The 24234-nt window shown below is 41.9% G+C and overlaps 2 protein-coding genes across 2 annotated transcripts in view; both read left to right on the top strand.

Annotated features, from left to right (window-relative positions):
* PKD2L1 (polycystin 2 like 1, transient receptor potential cation channel) overlaps positions 1-9300 on the top strand; it is a 33583-nt gene extending 24283 nt beyond the window's left edge. Inside the window, exons 9-15 of the mRNA XM_063307594.1 lie at positions 2670-2790; positions 3395-3493; positions 4059-4180; positions 4354-4471; positions 5142-5278; positions 6151-6277; positions 8314-9300. Coding sequence (XP_063163664.1) covers positions 2670-2790; positions 3395-3493; positions 4059-4180; positions 4354-4471; positions 5142-5278; positions 6151-6277; positions 8314-8529 — 940 coding nt within the window. The 3' untranslated portion in view covers positions 8530-9300. The remainder of the gene's footprint in view (positions 1-2669; positions 2791-3394; positions 3494-4058; positions 4181-4353; positions 4472-5141; positions 5279-6150; positions 6278-8313) is intronic.
* Positions 9301-15130: 5830 nt separating this feature from the next.
* BLOC1S2 (biogenesis of lysosomal organelles complex 1 subunit 2) lies at positions 15131-24066 on the top strand. Its single transcript, XM_063307592.1, has 5 exons — positions 15131-15326; positions 20720-20836; positions 21413-21532; positions 22100-22204; positions 23842-24066. The coding sequence occupies exons 1-5, from the start codon at positions 15266-15268 to the stop codon at positions 23871-23873; spliced, it is 435 nt and encodes a 144-aa protein (XP_063163662.1). The 5' UTR covers positions 15131-15265; the 3' UTR covers positions 23874-24066.
* The last annotated feature ends 168 nt before the right edge of the window (positions 24067-24234 follow it).

Raw genomic sequence — 24234 nt, 5'->3', positions numbered from 1 at the left:
AACTGATATTTGGGCGTTCCTATCAGTAACAGCATGTGAATGGGAACGAGGGCTACTTCCTGCTCCCCAAGCTGCAGGCAATAAATCTATTGATGGAAACGGAAGCTGGTTACATGATCAGGGAGAGAGAAGGGTACACTGATAGCAAGAATGGAAAGGCCGTTTACACTGAAAAGGGGAGGCCGCAGGCTGGCTCCTTACCTGCTGAGCCGGGTGGCCCAAGAGCCTGCAGGACTTTCTTGGAAGAAATGGCAGGAAGAGACTAGCTTGACTAGTAAAGAAATACAGGCGCTGGCCAGTCTTGAGAATAATTTTTACAAGAGTGCCTGAACTTAAATGTAAATAACAGTGACTCCTTATCTGAAGCAAAATAATAGGGAAATAGAAGACCAAGACAGAAGAATTATAATAATAGCAACTCAGAGATCATCTTGTGGTGCTTCAGATAATAATGAGTAACGTAAAAAGAGGAAGATGCCAACCTTGACCTCTTTAATGCAGCTTGTGCACTGCACTCTCTTCCATGTGGACTTGGAAAAAGCGACTAGGCTCTCCCGACAGCATAATAAATATAAGTAGTAAAGAATTCTTCTCGCATTTAAGCAGCCCGTTATTCCACCAGGGCTCAGGAGAATGGATTTTCTTTTTTTTTAACAAGAACTTTATTAATTTTCAAAGTATAGTTAAAATACAAAATATAGAATATAGAAAAGCTAGAATATAGAACTAAAGAAAAAAAGAAAAAAACTATAAAAGTGCAAAACAGACAGAAAACAGAAAGAGGTGACTTCCAACTTTCTCCAATACAGATATGAATAAGTTTACAAATATAATCTCTTACCGTTAGTTAAACCTTAGTAACATTAGTTCTATCAAAACAAACCATTTAATCACTAAAACCCAAAATCAAAGCTTTATTTTTTTCTGACACAAGCAAGTAATCTAAAAGTGGTTGCCAAATACAAATAAGTCCAGAAACAGTATTTTCTCTTATTAACACTGTCAACTCAGCCATTTGGGCCAGCTCCACCAGTTTAATAATCCAGTCTTTCACTGTAGGTATTTGTGGATCTTTCCACTGTATGAGAATGGATTTTCTGAGCAGATGTCAGATTACTCCAAGTTTTCTAAAATGATTATATTGCTCCACTCGTCCTACCCTATAAGGTAGACCAGACTACCAGAAACTAGTGCCAGATAGGTCAGGACGACTTTTATTGCCACAGCTATCGTAACAGTCTTGCAAGGCTGAAGGTGCTTCCCCCACCCTCACTTTATCTCCCTGTGAACTAGAGAGGGGCTTGTCTGAGTCATTTTTACAAGTTATACTCCACCAAATGTTGTACTTATAAAGTGCCTGTACTGTGATTCCATTTTTTTTTACAGTAATAATTTTCAAATTCAATTCTATTTTTTTGAGGGAACGCCAGTATGGTGCAATGGTTAGGGTGCTGGATTAGGAATGAGGAGACCCAGGTTCTAGGACTCCCTTAGGCACAGGAACCAGCTGGGTGACTTTGGCCAGGCACTCTCTCTCGGCCCTTGACTCGGGGATTGAAAAATATCCACCTACCAAGCAGCATGGTTGATTACAGTCCACAATCTTCAGTGGATACAGTCCAAACCTTCAGCTGGTTGATTTGGGCTGCTAATAATACATTACTGGTGTGTGCGTATTTTATATGAAGAGTTGGGGTTTTTTTTAAATGGAATATTGAAAAGAAATTATGCAGAAGGGATCCTGACTGGCTGGCTGTCCCTATTTCTGTCCATTCATCAGCAGGATAACTCTCCAAAACCTGGACAGAATAGGACCAGGTTTTGTAAATTGGAAGAAGCCAGCCAAAGAGAAACGGAGTTCAAAAATCAGGGTCATCTGAAGGCTTCAGCAGATAAAAGCATTCCCAGAAATATTCTCCCAGTGCACCCTTATGGGAGAGGCACTTGGGCAACAGATAACAATATTGCCAGCTCCTCCTTCCTGGTGCCAAGCAGATCAGAGGATATGTTGCCCTCCCTATGCCTCTTAGTGTACACATACACACAAGCATACACATAGACATAGGGTGAAAGCAGAAACACACAAACACAAATGCACACAGACACAACATGTACATTTGTAACATACAGTAGAAGGAAAAAAAGATGGTTCTTAGAATTCTAGAACCCAGAAAGAATTTCAGAACCCGTACTCTGTATGCTTTCCCTCCCTTGTTTATTTTTTACAGTTAAGCAGAAGTTGGAAATAAATTAAGCTGGTAAAAGACTGATCAAGTCAAAAAATGGGCTAGATCAGATTGTGGCAGGGGAGACCAAAAGATCCAGAAAAAGTCGCCCTAAAGCATTCCTGTGGGAGAAGCTGTTGGGCAGTGGTTTGGGAAGGGGCTAACTCCTCCCTTCTAAGCTCCCGCCCCCTCCCAGTCACATGACCCACAGGGGGTCATTCCTAAAGGTCTCAGGAAGGATTCTAGAGACACCACCCTCTGTGTGTTTCTCTTGCCTTGTTTATTGGTTCCTAGAGATTCATAGAGATCTAACTCTGAACTACTTAGTGCTATATTTCAGAAAGGAGGGGGGACATATTTTCCCTTATCCAAATCCTTCCATCTCAGCAAAGCTCTTTCCTCAAAAACCATATTGCTGACCTCATTCCCTTTTCCACTGTATAGCTTCACGCAGTTTCGCATCATTCTTGGTGACTTTGACTACAATGCTATTGACAATGCCAACAGAATCTTGGGACCGATATATTTCGTCACCTATGTCTTCTTTGTCTTCTTTGTGCTGTTGGTAAGTTGGTTTTGTTTTTAAAGGAGGGTAGATTTTGCATGAATCCTAATGGAAAAAACCTAATGGTAAAAGCAGTTTTACAGTGAACCAGCTACTAAGTGAGATATGGAGCTCTCCTGCACTTGATATGTTCAGGCAAAGGCCATAAGCACAGGACTCAAATGTTTTAATGCCCCCTTCCAACTTTATGAGGTTTTGATAAATAGCTGTCCCTCCATAACATATAAATCTAACAAATAAATGAAAAGAAATGCCTTTTCTTGAGTCTGGAGTTTCAGCTTGAAAATTTAAGAGCAGCCACAAAATTGTGAATTGTATTAGAATCAAGCAAACAGAAAGTATGCAGTTTTTCATATAAAATCTTTTCCATGGTTTTCAAAAAATGAAATATCAGAACAGAGAATAAAGGTGGCCTTGTTTTGGAATTCCCACAATTTGTTGAGGTATCCATTTCAATTCTTCAGATCACATAGAAGCCATGAGTACCTTCTGAGTACAGAGCAAATCGCCCCTCCCCCCAACTGCACATAAAGCACCATTAAGAAGAGTGGGTTCTTAATTTGAAGATAATCTGCTCTGTATACTTTCCTTTTCCTTTCTACAGAACATGTTTCTGGCTATTATAAATGACACCTACTCAGAAGTAAAAGAAGAACTTTCAAACCAGAAGAATGAACTGCAGCTGTCGGACATTCTGAAACAAGTGATTCATTCATTTACACCTTTATTTCTTCTACTGTTAATGAAGTCGCTTTTGAATGAATGCTTGCAGATTTGGCACGCATGTTTTCCTGGACGCCCAGAATGCTTTGGAAATCTCCATTGGCGTGGCAACCGTATGATGCAACCCTCAGGGTGTCCCCAACACGTGATAAAAGCTCCTACTGTGTGTTGTGTTTTGCCTGCATCTTGTTGATGGCAGATTTCATACTATCCCACCATAGTGACAGCGAGGTGGGCCAGTCCTTCCAGGTGCCCACATCAGTGAAGACTGCTGGGGAGAAGTAAACTACTTTATACAACAGTAGTTGTACAAAAGTGGCCATAGTATCAGTTTCTTTCCATTATTTGTGTCTGTGCCTTATTCAAGTAATTTCAGAAAAGTTGTAGAGGCAACTGGAAGCCACAGAAAGGAACTTGTGAATTAACTCCCCAGCTCTATCAGGGGCTTCTCTCATTGTGCAGTCTGTTCCTGCAGGTGCCATTCTTGATGACCACAGTATGAAACAACAAGAGATAACTTTCTTTTGCGTTATTTTTAACACTAGGGCTATAACAGGACCCTGATGAAGCTGAAACTGAAAAAAGACCGGATCTCTGATGTGCAGAAAGCTTTGCAGAAAGGAACCAAAGAATTGGAATATGAAGACTTTAAGAACAGTTTGAGAGAGTAAGTGACTTAAGAGCTTCCAGTGAATTTCACAAGTATCCATCATTAGGCCATCACATCAATCAAGCAGTGTGCTTCGGTACCAACCTTGCTATTTATGCGTTAAATGTTACATTTTCAGATTTGAATTCACCCTCCTCTCTGTACCCCATCCTTACCCCCAACTTCCTTAGGCTGGGTCATGCTGAACATGAAATCACAGCAGCCTTTGCAAAATTTGATAAAGATGGTAACCAGATCCTTGATGAGGAAGAACAGAAGAGAATGCGGAATGATTTGGAGGAGAAGAAAGTAAGGGGAAAGGAGTATTGACCTGATATTCCATGGTCTGAATTAGGAAATACTTTACAGGTAGAACTTGTGCCCATGTAATGATTTCTCTACCTTGGCCTTTATGTATTTGGTAAGAAAAGGGGAGAAAACTCAGTGTAGTTCATTTTTAAGTTAACTAATTAATGCTTCCTGAAGCAATATGCGAACCAATATGCAATTATCCTTCAGTATTTACTCCTCTACTACACTTTTCTCCCCAACAGCAAAAACAGAAATAAGGGAAACTATGCACAAAAATGCACATATTGGTGAGTGTTACATGCAAAAACACATTTTACTATGGAGTTTTTTTGATGCTTCTATTAGGAAAAATGTGTATAATATGTATATTCAGATAAGAGTGGGTGAAAATATGTATGGACTTATGACAACTATGGACAGCTCTATTGCACAAGAAGTTAAATGATCTGGAGCAATTATTGAGAAGGCCCCACTAGAGTTAGGAGTTTCAGGATCTAGCAGAAGGGGGCTATAACATAAATTTGTTAGCCGCACAGAGAATTAAAATGAGCCCCTTAGGCCTGGGATAAATCCAATGGAAGAAAACACACAAATCCATGACTGCAAGATTTTTAATTATTACGGTGAAATCTGGGTAAGACTAAACAGATTGGATTTTGTTCCTCAGGTTGCTCTGAATGAAGAAATTGAGAATTTGGGGAAATCCTTCAGGGACAACACTTTGGACAATACTCTTGGCTTTGCAGAGGCAAAGAATAATCAAGCAAACAAAACCAGCCGTGTTTCTGAGGAAGAATTCCAAATGTGTGTAATATTTCACTTGATTTTTATCAATAATCAAATCGATATCAAAATATACATGTAAAATACATGGACCCAAACGTGACAGAAAATATTTAAATATACTAACAAACACACACGCAAATGTGTGCATGCAGAGACCAAAAAAAACTGTTAATGTTGATTAATAAATCTGAAACCTGTTTCATTCATTCATTCATGCACAATAAAGCAAGATGGTAGGTTTTAGCTTTCAGGTTGAGTGGATAAGTTGTTTATGAAGTGTTAGGTGTGAGATTAGGATCTGGAGGGACATAGGATTTGGCATTGATTAGCTTCTGAATTTGAGTATAATTTTGATGTGTAGCTGTGATTTTGGCCAGGTCAGGATAGAGTGGGTGAGAGTACCAAAACTGAGAGTTCAATTTTTCAAACCCCCCATCTTCTACCCCTTCCAGCCTACTGACTACAACGGGCAATGGAGTATAAATAGGAAGTTAGGGACTTACAGTACTCTGTGACTTCTCTTCCACTCTGCCTGCTCTTTGTCCAGAAGACTGCTAATTTCAAGATCTTCCCTTGCCTTTGTTCCCAGGCACGCAAGGACATAGCTCTTCCTCTCTGAATTGCTTTGTATTCCCTAAAATGAACCTTCTTGTTGTTGAAATGGTAAACTTGCTTCACTGATTCTTGCTGAAGAACCTGCTTCTGCTGTCAGGAAAACTCATAACCATGCAGAAACACTTCATATCCCAACACATGCTGTGCATGCATCAGAACCAGATGAAAATGTACTTGCAGGGAATGGCCTTGACTAGTTGTTACATAGTATCCTATGTACTATCTTAAAAGTGGGTTCTCAAAGCCTCCCTCCCTCCCTCCCTCCCTCTCTACAGACTCCTGAGACGAGTGCTACAGTTGGAGAATTCTGTTGGTGGCATCATATCCAAGACAGAAGCCTTGGTAATTAAACTGGAAGACCTTGAGAGAAGCAAATTGAAGAAAAAAGACTCGGTACCTGAGGTACATTAAGCAGACTGTCAGGAATGGCTTGGAAATGATCTAGAGCACAACAGAGAGCTATTTCCCCACCAGTGCTTTAGGGCAATGTTTCTCAACCTTGGCAACTTTAAGATGCGTGGACTTCCGCTCCCCAAATCCCCATGTTGCTTAGGGAATTCTAGAAGCTGGTCTACACTTCTTAAAGTTGCCAAGGTTGAGAAAAGTTGCTTTAAAGCATCTTTTAGCATCATCCAGCCCTCACTGAGGCAATAAAAAACCTATCCCCATCACTATTAAATCAGCACATTGATGGTTGGATGATGCTAGAAATGCTATAAATTCGGTGACCATTATTTTCTTAGAAAAAATAAAGGACAAACACGAAAAAGGGGCAAATTGACAGAGGTTCATATGGATAAAAAAATTAATTGTTTATGTTTATAACTTTGCTTTACAAAGGAAAACTCAAGAACAAAACCAAGAAAAACTGTAGAAAAATGCATATTCTAATCAAAATATATTAAATCAAATATTATATGCAAATTTATTTATAAAAGACAATTCAATTTTCATATTTTTCACATGAATGTGAAAGACTGTGCATTAAGTGGTACCATTTGTACAGTAAAAGTTAAATGACCAAAATAAAGGAAAAAAGTGAGTTTTGAAAAATAAATAAATCTAAAGGACAGCTTTCTGAAATAAAGGACTGTCCTTTATAATAAAGGACATATGGTCACTGTAGCTGTAAATTACTAGTGAGGAAACAGACATAGTTGTTTCTGCATTTTGTATCCCATGTGGAGCATCAAGATTAATTTACTTCTGTGCATTATTAACAGCAGATATCCTTAAATCCAGACAGTGTTCAGTACACATGCATCAACCAATAAATGGAGAAAGAAATGGACTTCCATTCTATATAAATCTACTTGTAAAATAATAATGGCATGGATGTCTGCAGGGAAGGGTAAAAAAAAATAGAGCAGCAGTGACCACATGGTCAAAGCCCCACCCCTTTTCTACATGTAACTGCTCATAAAAAAGGGTCACTGTGAGGTCATGGTTTTCATCTTGGTTTTTTTGATCCCTGAATCTATTTTTTTAGTTCGTTATTTATTTGTCAAATTTATATGACTGCCCATCTCACACAGAGTGAACAGTGGTATAATAATCTACATTATTGGAGAAACACTTTTTAAACTTTCAGAAGATCATGTACATTTAACTAAAATTTACAGAGCTTGCAGGGCCAGCCCTGTCTCATGGCAGGGAAATGATTCAGCAGTGTGGTAGAGGAGATGGCAACTTGCTGCCTCTGTAGATTCTAAAGATTTTGCTTTGTCATTCACTCCCAGCGTCTGGCAGATTAAAAGATCAAGAATTAGCTGATCATTAGATGGTTCAATGATGGTGTATGGTGCATCTTATTCTCTATCACACCAATTCTGCAGGTAGGGTAATTCATTAATTAATTAATTAAGCCCTTTATAGGGCCACTCAACTCAACCAATGTGACACTGGGTGATGCACAGTAGAAGTAACATTGTCAAAAAAATAACCATGATAGTTTAAAAAAAAGACCACCCATATATAAAATGGCAAACCAAATGGGATAATTAAAAACCGAAAGGGGACTCCACTCAACTGGACCCAAATGTTTAGGGAAAGGCACGCAAGAAATATTTACCTCTCTATTTTCATGGTATGCCTTTGTATGAATGCATTTTTTACCACTGGATGTGAATATTTCCTCTCGCTTCTACAATTCCCAGACCAACTACAGGAATCCAGCATGTCACCCACATACTGAATTCAGATACCTGCAACTACTCAGCGCTTTTCCTTCTTTCGCTCTTCGTTGGCACTCAGTTCATTTGTGTCATTTACTTTCCTCCTGAAATTCAAGATATTACAATCAATATACCCAAGAAGCTAACATAGCAGTATTACCATCCTAGAAAGAAGGAAAAATCCTTGCTTTTGGAAGAATGCCTTAGTCTTTCCTTCACCACATTTCTGAATGACAAGTGTCTTTCCCCTTTCCTTCCTTGCAGGGAGAACATCTGACTGAAGAAAATCTGGCTCCGCAGAATGCTGAACGTGTTGTTACAGAAGAGGGCAGACTGGACACAGCCCAAGTGCAGGAGAATTATATCAGTGTGAATTCTCTGAATAGGAGTCAGGGTGTCTACCCCATTCTGTCCAGATTAGACCTATTAAACTCTCAAACTCCCAAGAACATCCAGTTCAAATCTAACAGGAACTTCTAGCTTATTGCTGAATACATGCAGTATTAATTACTCTTCTTGCGGTTTCATTATGTTTAGGCTAGTAAAGCATTTAATTATATTTTATAATCCTGCCTCTAGGAATATCTCTGCCCTTTTCTTTACAAAAAGGAGCTTTGGGATAGGGGATATTCAAGCAGAACTGGGTGGACGAATGGTTCTTTTAACCTCTTTCTAAACACTACCAGTCTACTGCTGGGTGAGTTTTCTTCATGCAGAAGAGATAAAACATAAGCAGATTTATGTATTTAGCCATATACGATCAGACATAATGAAAAAGGAAACATCCCCTGAGTTTTAAAGGGATCACAAACCTGGATCTAAATTTTGCACTGTATTTTTAATCTTTCAAAGTAATCTCTGTACTTATCCAGGTCAGATATGAAGCCCAAGTTTAAATTTGAAACTTGGCATTGCCAGTATTCACAGAAGGAATATTTCTGCACAGGTTTCACTTCTCGAAGGAAAACCATGTACATACTGGAGATTGTAATGAGCTGGTGTGTTATTGTTATTCTGGGTGCTAGGATTCAAATACTCAAGTGACAATTCTGAAACCTGGCTAAAGATCTGCAGGATGGTAAGCATATTTAAATAGCCCGATTTATACACAAGAAAATAGCATACTGTATACTATTTTCTGACAATGTAAAACTCCTTTTACATTTCAGTAGATTATTTTGACCACTGTAAAGTGTCTACATTCCTAGATTATAATAAATAGAAGGATTGGTATGTATCATGGACACTAAATTTTTTTTTTTAAATGCCTATCTTTTTCAGTCAGTGGGTAATATGCCCAATGTTAACAAAGCATATACTGTATGTCCTTCTGAAGCTGGAGATTCCTACCAGATGTTTGGGTGGCAAACTATATGCGGCTGTTATTTTCACTCATATACATAGGATTGCAGTCCACTGCCTCAGATGCATCCTTGACTATTGGATGCATTCTCCTTGTCTGATTATCTTATAAATGTCCTGAAATAGAAGTGCAAGTATTTTTTTAATGCCAGACAATATATCAATCCATTATATGCTAGCCATTGTTAATCTTCAGCCAGTTTTCAGCACTTGAGTATCCCAATTGTAGTTGCTATTAATACATTGAGATTTCATTCTCTGTCTTCTAGACAGTGCAGCCTCTGACCTTGGCAGATTTTAGAAGCAAAGTAAGGCTAGACCTAGTTAGTACTTGGATCACCTGGGAATTCTAGGGTGTTGGCTAGTCTGAGAAGTTGAAAAAACACCTCAGGAGAAGACAGTGGCAAACTATTTGCATCACACTGCCAAGAAAACTGCATGGATGCTGTCACCATGAATCAATTTTGATCTGAGAATATCTCTGCCCTTAATAGAAGTACATCATGTCATGGAGATTGCTTTTAACCTACAATTTTGTACATTGTTTTTAACGTCTGCCACATTAGAGCCCAAAGCCACATGCAGAACTATATACTGGAGGCTTAGCAATAAAGCTGGTTCTACTACGTAATTCGCCACCACGTAACTTCCCTGTGTCCTTCTGATGCCCCGTGTGATCTCTAATACAAAATCCACTTGTCTTGATCACCTGTGGATGTTTTGCTTGTGAATGTCAGGAACATGAAGCACTTTCCTGCACTGTATAGATTTGCTATTTGTTCTGACCCAATGCAGTCCCATTTAGTCCTGCTTGGATATATCCTTTGTCGTTTATGTAAACTGATATGTGCAACCCAAAGGCATTTGGTGAAGAAATTAGATTCAATAATGTCATATTCTTCCATCTCTGCTATAGTTGTTCTTGTGTGATGCATCAAGACAATCTCTCCAAGCCAGTGCAGCAGTAATACTTAAGAACCTTTCCCTGTATGGCTATTGTTGGTTGGTACAATCATCTGCATTTTCATTGTGATTTCTTGTATTAGTGCAGCAATATTGCGCTTTTACTGATAATGTATCATGCAACTTGAAAAAATGAAGTATTTTTCAGGGAAGAAGGTTGTTTTGTACTTTCTCTCCTCACACAAAGAAAGCAAGCTCAAAGGTCAGGGAGCCTGCATGTTTTACTAAAAGTCGCCATGTGGGTGGGAGGATGGATGCTAGGATGCACTGTATTTCTGAAGACGAAAACTCTTCCATAGCTTCCATCTCCTTAGGAGTGTGAGAACCTTTCTTGTTCATAGAAGGTGAAAGAGACAACTACTGCAGAATAAGTTCACTGTACATACTTTTTGCTTTCTTAAATAAATAAGGTAACAATGATGCAAATATAACAAATGTCAGTCATCTTTCAGTATTACAGAAATGTTAGCAAACCACATGATCTGAATGAACAACTAGCACCACAGTATCCTTGTGAAGTATGAAATGAATTATTTGACAAATTGGAAATACAGCATGATATAGCAAAGTACACCATATGTATGTATTGACAAGAACTGTACAGTCATGCTAACAATTATATATATTTGGCCAAAATATGGCCATAGTAAAAGGCCAGACTATGTGAGTTAATGTTTTAGTTCCTGAACTGAATTACCAGCAGCAAAGAAACAAATACTGTAAGTTTTTATTGACATTCTGAGATACCCAATATACACAAAACATTTTGTTAGATACGGATGGCAGGTTCTGAAAACAAATTGTATTTTCAAAGATGTGTGAAACAGTACTGATGAAGGACTTTAATTACTCTGCCATCATTTGGGAGACAGGTTCTGCCAAGCATCCGCCTTCCTGGAAAATCTAAACTTGTCTTCCTAACAGTTTTCTCCTTCAGATGCAAGAAGAGACAAGAAATCAATTATCCTTGACTAGATGCTAATTATTATGGAAAACGTAGTCAAAGAAGCAAAAGTAGTAAGAACTTTGGAAGGAATTACTGATCTTAACGGAAACTAAAGCTGAATAGGCAAATGTTTATTTGCACTTTAATGAATTCAGCGTAAGATTCCCGGGCAGAAGCTAATGGGAAAAGGAGCGCAAGATAGACGAGATATATGAGCAGAAATGCAAACAGTTCCAATGAAGAAAAAAACAGCCATCTCCTTTCCCTACAGAATAAATTCTTGAGCCTTCAATGGAGATACATTGAGGGAACTTCTAACTCAGTATCAGATAAAGCTATCGGCTTCAGTAAAGCATGGTTTTACGAGTTTATCCAGATAGCCCTTGAAAGGTGCTTTCCTTCAGTCTAGGAGGCAACACAAAAGTATGTCGGCATAATTTGCTCTATCCCAACAGTTGATACCTATCCTGCCGCATAACAAGGCCAGTGAGTACAGTAGTGCTATCTTTTACAGTTTTAATTTTTTTTTAATCATCTGGCATAGCAGCTTGGTGTTCATGCTGCTTTTTCTTGCTGGGAAATCCTTGAGGTCCAGCAGACAGATGTGTTGACCATTTAGCTGTGACAAGTCATATTGCCCGGGGTGCACCACGAGGAGGCTAGTCTACATTGCACCGAGTTGGGCTGAGAGAGAGGGACTGGCCCAAGGTCACCCAGCCGGCTTTCATGCCTAAGGTGGGACTAGAACTCACAGACTCCTGGTTTCTAGCCCAGTTTTAATGCAGGACAGCTAAAGGGCAGTAGTTGGTGGCTGTGTTTTCCCTCCTCCCCGCTGGTAGTAGAAAAAAACATCAAATTAATTGAAGAGAATATTTGTAGCTCAGGGTTGAACTGTGGAGTCCTTGGTGCTCTCTGAGCCTTATTGTTTTCTTGCAGACGTTTCATTGCCAGACTAGGCAACATCTTCAGGGCGAAAAAGGAGTGGGGTTTGGAGAGAACAACACCCCCACCAGTGCAAGCAGGGCAAGCCATTGTATATAAACAGAAAGCAAATCCCACTCCCTTTTCGCATTGAAGATGTTGCCTAGTCCGGCAATGAAACGTCTGCAAGAAAACAACAAGGCTCAGAGGGCACCAAGGACTCCACATCAAATTAATGTTCTTAACAGGGTTGGGCATTTAAAAGCAGCCAACAGGAATTGGGCAGTGTGTGCTTATAAGCATACACCATATCAGTGTTTCTCAACTTGGGAACCTTAAGATGTGTGGACTTCAGCTCCCAGAATTCTCCAGCCAGCATATCAAAATTACTAGTACTTCTACAACTTTATCTTGCATGCAGAGATGACAAAAAAATCACATTAACATCCAATCAACTAAATTCCAAGTGAGGGGGCCTCAACTATGGGCTGAGGGATGAAACAAAGGCAACATAATGAGGACATGTCCTAAAAGAATGGTTAGCAAGGCATCTTCAAGCTGGTTAGGGGGACATGTGGACAAGTCTTTGCATGTTTTAACTTTAGACACCAAGCAATGACATTGTAAGAAATAGTCAAGGCAAAACAACTTCTGTGTGCAGAAGGAAGTTCTATTTAAATTGGGAAGAATTAAAATAAAGCCCATTATCCACTAATTAAATGTAATTTAATCTTGCAAAGTATTATATAGTGGAGACTAGAATTTGGGGAGATCCAAAATACGATTAAAATCTTATTATACTGTTCACTGGTATGGAAATAACTGCATACAGTATTTGTTATGGAGAGTCCAGTGTTGGCCAAAGAAAATTATTGTTAAATCTGCAATTAAATCAATTAAAGTTTTTAATCTATTAAAATGTGTGTCTTTACCTTGTATCAAATGACAGGCTTTACTAACTGAAATGACAATAATTCTTTTATGTTTAAAATTGCAAGTTTCATTACACTAGCCTTCCATAAGATCTCTTTAACTTTTGGGGGGAAAGTGGGTTTCCAGTAAAAAAAACTCTATGATGATTTCCACTTTTTAAAGCACAATCAACACCTGCCTTCCCTTAGGAAGAGTCCCGATTGCTTTAACATTCTATTGTATAAGAGAAACTACCTAAAATTATAAATACCTGTATCAGAAACACAGATCAAGAAAAGGATCACATTTTTTTAACCCAATGGGGCTTCCATAGACAAAGCTTGTCTATCAGTGCTTACTCTAAGCTTTGTTTTCTGCTTTGCTTGCACAAGCCTTCAGAGGAATGATGGTGCCTGGGGCTGCAGTACTGTGAGGGAGAGAGAGGAAGTAACAGAATGGAGTGGTGAAGACCTGGAAGGAGGTGGCCGGGCTGGAACTGAGGTCTCCTAGGACTGGGCCTAGAGGAAATGAGCTTGGTGAGGCTGGAAGTTTGCAAGCGAAATAATACTGATCACTGGATTCTTGTAAGACTTGAAAAACTGAATTGTCATGAAGAACAGCTCACTAGGTTTCATGGTTGTCAGTGGCATCCACAGCAAATTGCAACGACACCAAAATTATAACCCTTATGCAGTGATGTCATTGTACAAATCTCACCTTTAGGCAGTTGTGCAGTACATTAGCACAGCATCTGCACGATAACACTGCCACACCCATTTCATCATTTCCCCCTTGCCCCGACTGTAATTGACATGAAATCCACTGCGAAATTGCTCAGCCACTTTCTTGAAACCCCAACAAACAAGGCCTCTGAGAAACACCTGAGTTGGAGTAGAAGTTAAGACGTTGGGCTAAAAACAGGGAGACCCAGGTTCTAGGCCACTCAACCACAGAAGCTCCATGGGGGACTTTGGGCCTTCCCCTCCCCTGATCCAACCTACTTCACAGGGTTGTTGCGGAGGACAATGAAAAGGAGGGCTATGTACCCCACCTTGAGCTCCTCAATGACCAACAGGATAAATAAAGACAAGTTATATCATTTTTTTTAAAAAAAGGAAGTCATACAGTATTGGCTGCATTCACATTTCCAATTCTCATGATCTGTTGAACACACATGGTTGACTACTCCAGAGCTGGTTTGGTTTATGCCTCTCCAGAATGTATTACTAATGTGCTTGCTTCTACATTCCTTTTCTAAACCATACAGGTCCATTTTTATTTATTTAATTTGTCAGGTTTATATGCTACTTTGGATCATAAACCTGACTCTATGCAACCTACAGTCTGATCCAGTAACAGCTGCAACAGTGTTTCTCAACCTTGGCCACTTTAAGATGTGTGGACTTCAACTCCCAGAATTCCCCAGCCAGCACCTTAAAGTGGCCAAGGTTGAAAAACACTGAACCAGAATACAGTACATAGCATGAACTCCCATATAAGCAACAGGCTGAAGGGCAATACTGTATATTTCTGGGCAATTATGGCCAGGTCTCCAATTAAGCCCAGCTGCCATTGCGACCTTTCTCCCTGGGCTCCAGGCTCCTCTTCCAGCCCCTGGTGCGTCAACACCGCGCCTCCCCGTCCCTAGGCCTCAGGGGGAGCAGGGCCGAGGGGGCTTCGCAGCCGGGCTCCTCCTGGGCGACGCTTTCCCTGCTTCCAAGGCGCATCGCGGGGAAGGCCCGTCTCCAATGCGCATCCGACTCACTTTTCATTTCCCAGCCCAAACGCTCCCGGCCGGCGGGGACTTATCCGCAGCGCCGCAGGACTCCCGAAGCTGCGCCCTGCGAGCGGCGCCGAAGGTCCCCTGACAGTCGCGCCCCGGAAGAGGCGTTTAAGGGCCCTGCCCCTCGGCTCGGGCGGCGCAAGTCAGTGGGAAGCTCCGGGCCGGGAGCGCAGCCTCCGAGAAGACGCGAGCGAGGCCGAGGGGCGCGCAGAGCAGGATGCCGGGCGCCTGAGGTGGCCGCGAGCGCGCAGCAGCGCCCGGAGCCGCCGACCGCGCTCGGGGGCCGCCGCCGCCAGCCCTCCTCGCTCTCTGTTCCCGGGAAGGCTGCCATGGCCGCGGCCGCCGCCTCGCTGGAAGACAGCTTGGAGGCCCGCCACCAAGCCTCCAAACGTAAGCGCCTCGCCGGGCTCCCCCGCATGGTAGCAGGACTGCCTGCTCGGCGCGCCCCTCGGCCCTGCGCGCTGGAGAGTTCCTCCGCGGGCGTGAGCAGAGCCTCCCCCGCAGCCGGCTCTGCGGAGGAGCCGACGCCTCGGCACCCCACTTCCCACCGAAGCCAGGAGTCGGGCGCGCCTCTTCCCCGCAGGAAAGGCCGGTTAGGCCCCAGCAAGGCCAAACAGCTTCCCTTGAGCCTTTCCCCACGTTCCCCTAAGCATGGGACCCATGCCCGGCCGGTGACGTTGCCTTTTATCCTCTCCAGCCCACCCCTGCGCAGCCACCGGGCTTCCCTGGCAGTGCTCTTTTCCCCTGAGCCAAGAGCACCCGGTTCGAAAGGGTGGCGGATCTAAGGCGCTTCCTGCCAGTGGCCTGGCCAGTTCACAGCAGGGGGTGGGATCGACTTCCATCTAGTGGCCGCTTTAGGCCGGTTGGGTAGACCGCCTCCCGGGGACCTGGGCTGTCTCCACCAGGACATTCCGCTTGGGGAGCTAGAAAGCTTGGCTCTCTCAAATTAGGCTGTCTGTTGGACCCACCAACTCCTAGAGGCTGCAGGTTAGCCCGCGTTCCAGGAGAGGAAGAACAGCTAGGGTGCTATAGTGGCTGAATGTGGACTAGGACAGGGAGACACCCCATAGCTTTGCTTATGAGCACTTCATCTACATTTTGGAGCAATGTGGCAAAGCGAGTTGATCATGAGCTAGGATTCCAAGGCATCTTGGTGATCTTTTCATTTTTAAAGAGACCATACTCCAATATTGTTAGACAATTAGTGATCTACCTCTGTGTACGTAGTGTGGCATTTGATGCCAAGAAACCCTTGGAGGCTGGCACAAGGAATGATATAAACCAACATCTGATGCATCACCCATCACTGGCCAAATGACTCTTATGCTGGCTGTCCTTGAAGTTTTGTTCTCCTGATCCTTTTGCTGGTTGGCAGGTTTCACCTTCCAGGGCCTGATTGCTGGACAGCAGGAGTGTCAGAGCATCCATCTGTGTTACAAGAAGTTTGTCCTCTTCTATAGAATGGGAATCTTTTTATGCAGCACTAGTGCAGAGTCACTGAATGACCCTACTGAACAATAGCAAGAGACTACTGATAGACTTTAAAAGCTTATTTTAACAATATAAGCACCTGACATTCACTAATTCATTCAGTTCTTACATATCAGTGGTACCTTCCTTGTCGTTGCCCAAGTGACAATAGGCATGGGAAGTCTCCTTGGAGTGCTCTCTGAGATGATCTTCAGTGGAATGGAATATGGGACTTCAAACTTTTATTCTCTCGTTCTCTTTTGAGAGGCCATGCTGGATTACTGGGTATCCTTAGCATTGTTCATATTTTTTAATCAAATTTATGTAGCCACCCATCTCACTGACATGTCTTTGGGTGGCATACAAACAATTAAATCTTATGTAACTATTAAAAGCAACATAAAATATAAATAAGATAACAGGAGAATGCACCAAAATCTCACATACGATACCGCCATCTCACAGGCTCCCTATTATCATGGGATCCCCAAGCCTGCTGAAAAAACAATGTCTTAAGAGATTTTGAAAAGGACAATACAGTTGGAATTGATCTCACCTCAGGAGGAATGATGTTCCTAAGGGCAGGTGTTTCGGCAAAAAAAGCTCATCTCCTGGGTCCAATCAAATGGAATTCTTTAGCAGATGGGACTGTAACATGCCTCTCCTGCCAGACCTGATGTGACAGGCAGTTGTAATCAGAGAGGGGTCCCTCAGATAACTCAGCCCCATGCCATGTAGGACTTTAAAGTCCAGCACCTTGAATTGGATCTGGGAGCAAACTGGCAACTAATGCAGCTCACAGAGCAGAGGTGTAATTCTAGGGCGACACATAACTGCCTGCACCACTGCATTTTGCACCAGTTGAAGCTTCCAGATACTCTTCAAAGGTAGTCACATGTAGAGCTTGTTACAGTAGTCCATTCAGAAGGTGGTCAGAACATGAGTAACTCTGAGTAGAGCCTCTTGATCCAGGAACGGGTGCAACTGGTACACAACACAAAGCTGTGCAAAGACCCTCCTAGACATGACTGCCACTTCCTTCTTGAGTCATAAGTCCAGAAGGACCCCCAGATTGTGCATATTGATGATACCTCACGGCAATGGATGATCTCACCTAATGGTTTCATATTGAGTAGCTGTTTATCTGGTAGTCTGGTTAGTTGTCAAGATGTCTTTTGTCATGACTGTACCATGATAGTAGGGAGTACAAAAACGTTCATTTCTCTGTCTCTTCACATCTAGGCTTGAAACACCTTGGTATGTCTTGTGTTTGGATATACTTTCGTACAATCATTATATTTGCATTCCAGATCTCTTTTTCAGCTAGCACGACTTGTAATTTTTTCAACCCTTTAGTGTCTGATCCCATAACAGGCTTGGAGACCTGGTGTACAAAGAGCCTCCTCCCATTTGCATGCCATCCCTCTTACCTGGGAGTTCAACCCCTGGTTGGGAAAGATGGCAGGTGAAGTGTGGGCAAGTTCTGACAGATGGTTAAACCTATAAGTCTAACCACTGGTCAAAACCACCGAATCCATCACTGTGGACACTCCCTGCCATCTCTGGTCAGCTGCTATTCTGGCTGATCCATATATTTGAGCTAGATATCAGCTCAGAGATGTAATGTTGGACACTGTGCTCTCCCACTGTCCAAAGCAGAATAGCCCTGGAAGATAGTACACGTAGACCAGACAGGGAGCGTCTGCAGCAACATTTTTATTGGGCAGCATACAAGTATTGCTGCTGGAGGAAGACAAGGACCGAATCTGACTGAACACAAGCTAGAGCCGCTATTAAAGCCTACCTTGTGGCGGTAAGAGCAGGGAAACCTCAATATTTCTCCACTCATATTGCGTCCGCAGAATGTTGCCAGACGGCCCTGTTTGGGATTACCCGATCCCGCTTGGGTAAGGGGGATTCAGTGATCCACCTACAGGGCCATGCGGAGGAGTTTTTGGAGCCTCTGCAGGATAAAATCGCTCAGAACCATTCTAAGTTGGACTCTAAGTGTGAGGCACAGTCTCGGGAGATGCTGAGGGAACGTGCTTACCCTGTTATCTGGGAACAGTTTGATCCTGTTGGGCCTGAGGAAGTGGACAGGATCCTCTGGACTGCAAATGCAACCACATGCCACCTTGACCCATGCCCTTCCTGGCAGGTAAAATCAGCCCGGGAGGTGACTTGTGGTTGCGTCCAGGCAATGGTTAACACATCCTTGAGGGAGGGGATGTTTCTGGCTGCCTTTAAGGAGGCGCTGGTACACCCCCTCCCCAAGAAGCCATCCCTGGACCCTATTATACTGGGCAATTTTCGCCCTGTCTCTGTCCTAACAACCAGGAAACACACTGAGACAATGAACTGGTCTCTAATATTTATTGCTAGTACTTAACAGGAATCCTAACAAACTGAAGAAGCGTGGGAAAAACCCAGACATATAACCCCCAAGGGTTAAGGCGGTCCCGATCTGTGTCTCTTTGAATGGCTGAACAATTCCTCAGTGCTACGCATGCGCTTGACAGTCTGGATGGGAGCCCCCTGCTCGCCATCCTTACTCATGACAGTCTCCCACCTTCCCTTTTGGGGAAAGGTGGTTGAGAAAGTGGTAGCGTTGCAGCTCCAGAGGATTCTGGAGGAAACTGATTATCTGGACCCCTTTCAGTCAGGTTTCAGACCAGGATATGGGACAGAGACTGCATTGGTCGCACTTGTGGATGATCTCTGGCGAGAGCGGGATGGACGGAGTGCATCATCCTGGCTCTTCTTGACCTCTCAGCAACTTTTGATACCATTGACCATGGTATCCTTTTGGGTTGGATCAGGGAGTTGGGGGTGGGTGGCGTAGTCTTACACTGGTTCACCTCCTTCCTCCAGGGCCAGTCCCAATCGGTGGTGATAGGGAGTGAGAGATCCAACCCTCGGTCCCTGCTGTGTGGGGTGCCGCAGGGTTCGGTTCTCTCCCCTCTCCTATTCAACATCTACATGAAACTGCTGGGTGAGATCATCCATCACCATGGGATGAGGTATCATCAGTATGCTGATGATACCCAATTCTACCTATCTGTCCCGGGTGAGGTAAGTGATGCTGTGACTACCCTCTCTCAGTGCCTGGGGGCTGTGGGGGTCTGGATGGGGAACAACAGGCTTCAACTGAACCCTGGTAAGATGGAGTGGCTGTGGGTTGACAGCTCCTCTGTATCTGGGAAGTTATCTTTAGTTCTGGATGGGGTTGCACTGCCCCATTCAGACCCGGTGCGTATCTTGGGGGTCCTCCTGGACTCACGACTCCTGCTCGAAGAGCAGGTGGTAGTCGTGGCCAGAAGGGCCTTTGCGCAACTCTGTGTTGTGCGCCAGTTATGCCCTTTCCTAGATCAAGAAGCCCTCCAAACAGTCACTCATGCCCTGGTCATCTCCCACATAGACTACTGCAATGTGCTTTACATGGGGCTACCCTTGAAGAGTATCTGGAAGCTTCAACTGGTCCAGAATGCGGCCGCGCGAGCAGCTATTGGTGCCCCAAGATCGGCACATGTGACACCACTGCTACGTGAGCTGCACTGGGTACCAGTTTGCTTCCGGGTCCAATTCAAGGTGTTGGTTATCACCTATAAAGCCCCACATGGCATGGGACCAGGTTACCTGAGGGACCCTGTCATCCCCTTAACATCGACCCGTCCCACCCGTCATGAAGAGAGAGCATGCTACAAACCCTGCCGGTAAGGGAATTCCACCTGGCAGGGTCCAGGAGGTGGGCCTTCTCTGCAGTGGCACCCGCCCTCTGGAACATTCTGCCCCCGGAGGTGAGACAGGCCACTTCGCTCCCAGCCTTCTGGAAGAACTTGAAAACCTGGTTCTGCTGCCTCGCCTGAGGTGGGAGGGGCACCAATTCTTGGGGGTGGCTAGATCTCTCCCCAACGAATAAGATCTTCACCTCTTGGATTTTATATCTATTTTATCTTTATTTATTGGTCTCTTATATGTAATTTATATGCTTTTAATTTTTATTTTATTGTAAACTGCTCAGAGTTCCCCTTTTGGGAGAGATGGGTGGTAATAGAAATTTGAAAAATAGATAGATAGATAGATAGATAGATAGATAGATAGATAGATAGATAGATAGATAGATAGATAGCAAATGAACCAGGGTCTTTCTTTCAAGTATTGGTAACAGTAAGGTGAAGGTGTTTGCATACCGATGATTTTTGGCTCTTACGTTATATATACAGTCAAGAGTCCTAATCCTCAGGACTTCCTACAGCTGATAACATTAAGGTTGTGTTTCTAAATACAAGTGTTTCTTTTATACTTCTGAATAGAGGAACCTGTTGTGGAAACTGCAGAAGAAGCCACAGAACCAGCAGAAGCTGATATTAATGAACTTTGTAAGGAGATGTTCAACAAAATGGCTATTTACCTAACAGGTGAACTGACTGGTGAGTTAATATTAAATTTAACATGATTCTTTGCAAATTTTCTTGAAATCCTAAACAGGAGTCAAAAAGTACTTTCTGAGAGAAACTACTTGTTTAAAAAAAGGAAATTTCAAATGGAGTCAGAACATGTCTGATCAGTTGGTCAGTCAGCCCACTTTTTCCCCATTGTTTCATAAAAAAGAGTGACGTCTGCTAATAGCTCTAGCCCCATCCACTTTTGACAGGCTTCTGATTGTGGCCCAGTCTAGACAGGAAACTGTGCAGTTGCCCTTAACTTCCTCCTTTCCTCTCTTGAGAAAAACATATTTCTGAGTGTTTCTGATAAAATTAAAAACCAAAATCAACACTGATGGTTTTCAGATTCATATTCCATGATCAGCATGAGAGAGTTATTTACATATTATGAACATCATTGAAACTAAAACTGTGGTTACGTTTTACAGAAGGAAAGTTTCACTTGGTTGATTTCGTTTTTGATTCAGTGTGACATGTGGTCCAGCCACTATGATTGGTAAACCATGGTTTTGGGTTTAGTATTTGTGAACCCAGCCATTTGTTGCTCCTTATGTTTTTTAGCAACTAGTGAAGATTACAAACTCCTGGAAAACATGAACAAACTAACTAGTTTGAAGTACCTGGAAATGAAAGACATTGCTATAAACATAAGTCGGAATTTGAAAGACTTAAACCAGAAATGTAAGTAGAAATAAACTCTAATTATGTACAATCATAGGATGTTACTATGCTTGTTCGCATTTTGGAGGTATGTCAAAATACCTCCAAGAAAGAATTGAGTATGAAAAATGTACAAGAACAAAAAGAAGGTCTGAGAGACCTTAGCATAGCCTTTCCCAGGTGGATATGTTAATCCATGATCAGGCAGTTGATTGGCTTCTTAATGCATGTCCAAAGAATGGCTGAGGAAGGCTCCAGCAAACCCAACAGCATAAGACAACAAATATTTTAAAAGAAAACATGGAGGGCATTGATCTGTTACTTAAGATCTAATATTCATAGCTCTATGTATTACTCATAGGAGAAGAGGCATAGCTTTGCATGCATGCAGCTTTTCTAATCTCCAGCACCAAAGAGAAGGCGGCAGGCGGCAGTGAGACCTGGAGAACTGTTGTCCATCAAGAGTAGACAACCCTGGGCAGTAACAACCAGTGGTCTGATCTAGTAGAAGGCACCTTCCTATCAAGTAGCAATTATTTTTTAATCCTCAATGAGTTACTTTTTTTTCCCCTCTCCATTTTCCCCAAGATGCTGCACTTCAGCCATATCTGGAACAAATCAATCAGATTGAAGAGCAAGTTGCAGCTTTGGAACAGGCTGCCTACAAGCTGGATGCATATTCCAAGAAACTTGGTAGTTATTTGTGATATTACTAAAACAGTGCTGTTAGGAGTCCCATGACATGCAGGTTTTGGTTTTATCTGTTTCCCCAAGCAAGGGCTGGGGATGTTATCCTTGTTAATACTAGTAAGTTGTATCGTATGATGCCAACTTCCACACCTCTCATATTGCAGAGAAAGAGAGTTGGCAATGCCTGACCTAAAGCAAAGCACTGGATGTCTGATTCAGCATTCTACCACCTTGTAATTATCTGTGGGGAATAATTGAATGTTAGTGTCTTTCTTCTTCTGCATTATGGGTTACTGTTGAGATCAAAAGGCTGTTCTCTATTTTGAAATTAGTTCTCACCTATTTCAGTTATGGCCAAAAGGGTTGCACATTTCACCAAACTATGATTTAATCATGGTTTATTGAACTATGATTTTTTTGGGGTTCAATTCGCATGAATTGTTGAGATTTACAATGGGATTTGATACAAAGCTGCCACGCCTAATCTGTTTCTAATTCAGATGGTGACTGTGCCACCAGTGTCCACTACTGATTGCAAGTATTGGAAAACAAAGGATGCTTATTACTGTTATTAGGCTCTCCTGAAATAAATTCAAAGCAAAAATCAATATGCAGCAATAGCTGAGAAACATAGCTTTGTACTGAGTATCTGGCAGAACAGACTGTTAACTGACAATGTTAAAATGGGCCTCAAGTTGCATTTTAGTAACGATTATTAGAACAACACACCTAGTTGCCATTCTGTTTGATCTCATACCAAGTGCTTTTTCCCTCAAAAAAAGAAAAGGATATAAATGAAGGGTTTAGGCAAAGGCCAACCAAAGCAAAATCTGGGAGGAATAATTGCTGACAAAATCCTATCAAGTAGATAAGAATTTAATCAGTGATTTGATCCAATCAGTAAATAATTCCTTTGCTTTTCTACTTTATACTATTTTCATATGTGCATTTTCTGGTATTTCAAGTTCCTGATTAATCAGTTCAGACCTTATGTATTTGTATTGGTATCATCTATTCCAGTTTCTCTTCCCTTCTCAATTTTTAGTTATAATGACAGGATGTGACTGTTGTCTCACCCTTAACCAGGGGCATCAAGGTGATTGCAGGGCAAAAGGTATTTTGCCTTTTTTTACACCCCACCACCCATGAACACTTCTGCTCTTAACATAACCCTGAAAAGTAATTGTCAGTACTCATGACTAGGTGAAGTTTTTAGCATATTCCAAAACTCAGAAGTTGTTTATTAAGTTTCAGAGGCAGTTTGAAAGAGACAACAAATGCATTAGAACATTAAGATTTATATATGGTAGCTGATCCTCATTCTGCCTCAAGAAGTTTAATTTTATGTAGGATGTTTGTCTTACGGCAAAGAATAGGAAAACTCTAGATATCCAAGGGAATTTTGGATACATTCCTTCAAAAGCAGTACTCCCAGCTCTTTTAAGAAATCAAATCAATTTTAAAGTTTGTGATCTGACATAAGTTGTCATTTAAAAGAAGAAATTACATTGAATGTGCTTAGTATCAATGTTTTGTTCTAATTTCTTCTTATACACAACAGACTGTGCTACTAGATTTACAATTAAAATGCAAATGAAATGTTTTACTTGCACTAAGGCCATGCCTTTTGTCCTCTACAGAAGCAAAGTACAAAAAATTGGAAAAGCGATGAAAGGACCTTAGATAATGAAACTGCTTCTAGAATACATGACTCTTTTGCAAGAAACCAGATGAAAGATTTCTGATGCTGAACTTCTGAAACAGAATTTATGCCTCAGCAATGCATTTGGACTAGAATAACCTTTCAAAAGTAGCAGTGGCTACATGTGTCTAAGAATAAACTACTTCTCTTATTGTAGAATTTATTCCCTTTTTACTGTTTTTGATACTCATTTTACTCAGAATATAGAAGCCACTCTTAACTGCTTCAGTTCTGCCAGTGTTGTTTTTTTTGTTTGCATAAGACTTTTCTCTCTGCTTCTCTATGAAGCAAGAAATTGGTCACTTCTGAACTCTAAATCCTTCACTTGTAA

Source organism: Candoia aspera, chromosome 6 (genome assembly GCF_035149785.1).
Source record: "Candoia aspera isolate rCanAsp1 chromosome 6, rCanAsp1.hap2, whole genome shotgun sequence".
NCBI lineage: Eukaryota > Metazoa > Chordata > Lepidosauria > Squamata > Boidae > Candoia > Candoia aspera.
Note: the sequence above shows the minus strand (reverse complement) of the source record. Positions and strands in the feature narration are given on the sequence as shown.

Coding starts and splice junctions, on each gene's coding strand:
- BLOC1S2 (XM_063307592.1), top strand. CDS start 15,266: ATGGCCGCGGCCGCCGCCTCGCTGGAAGACAGCTTGGAGGCCCGCCAC. Junction 15,327..20,719: donor CCGCCACCAAGCCTCCAAAC/GTAAGCGCCTCG, acceptor ACTTCTGAATAG/AGGAACCTGTTGTGGAAACT. Junction 20,837..21,412: donor CCTAACAGGTGAACTGACTG/GTGAGTTAATAT, acceptor TATGTTTTTTAG/CAACTAGTGAAGATTACAAA.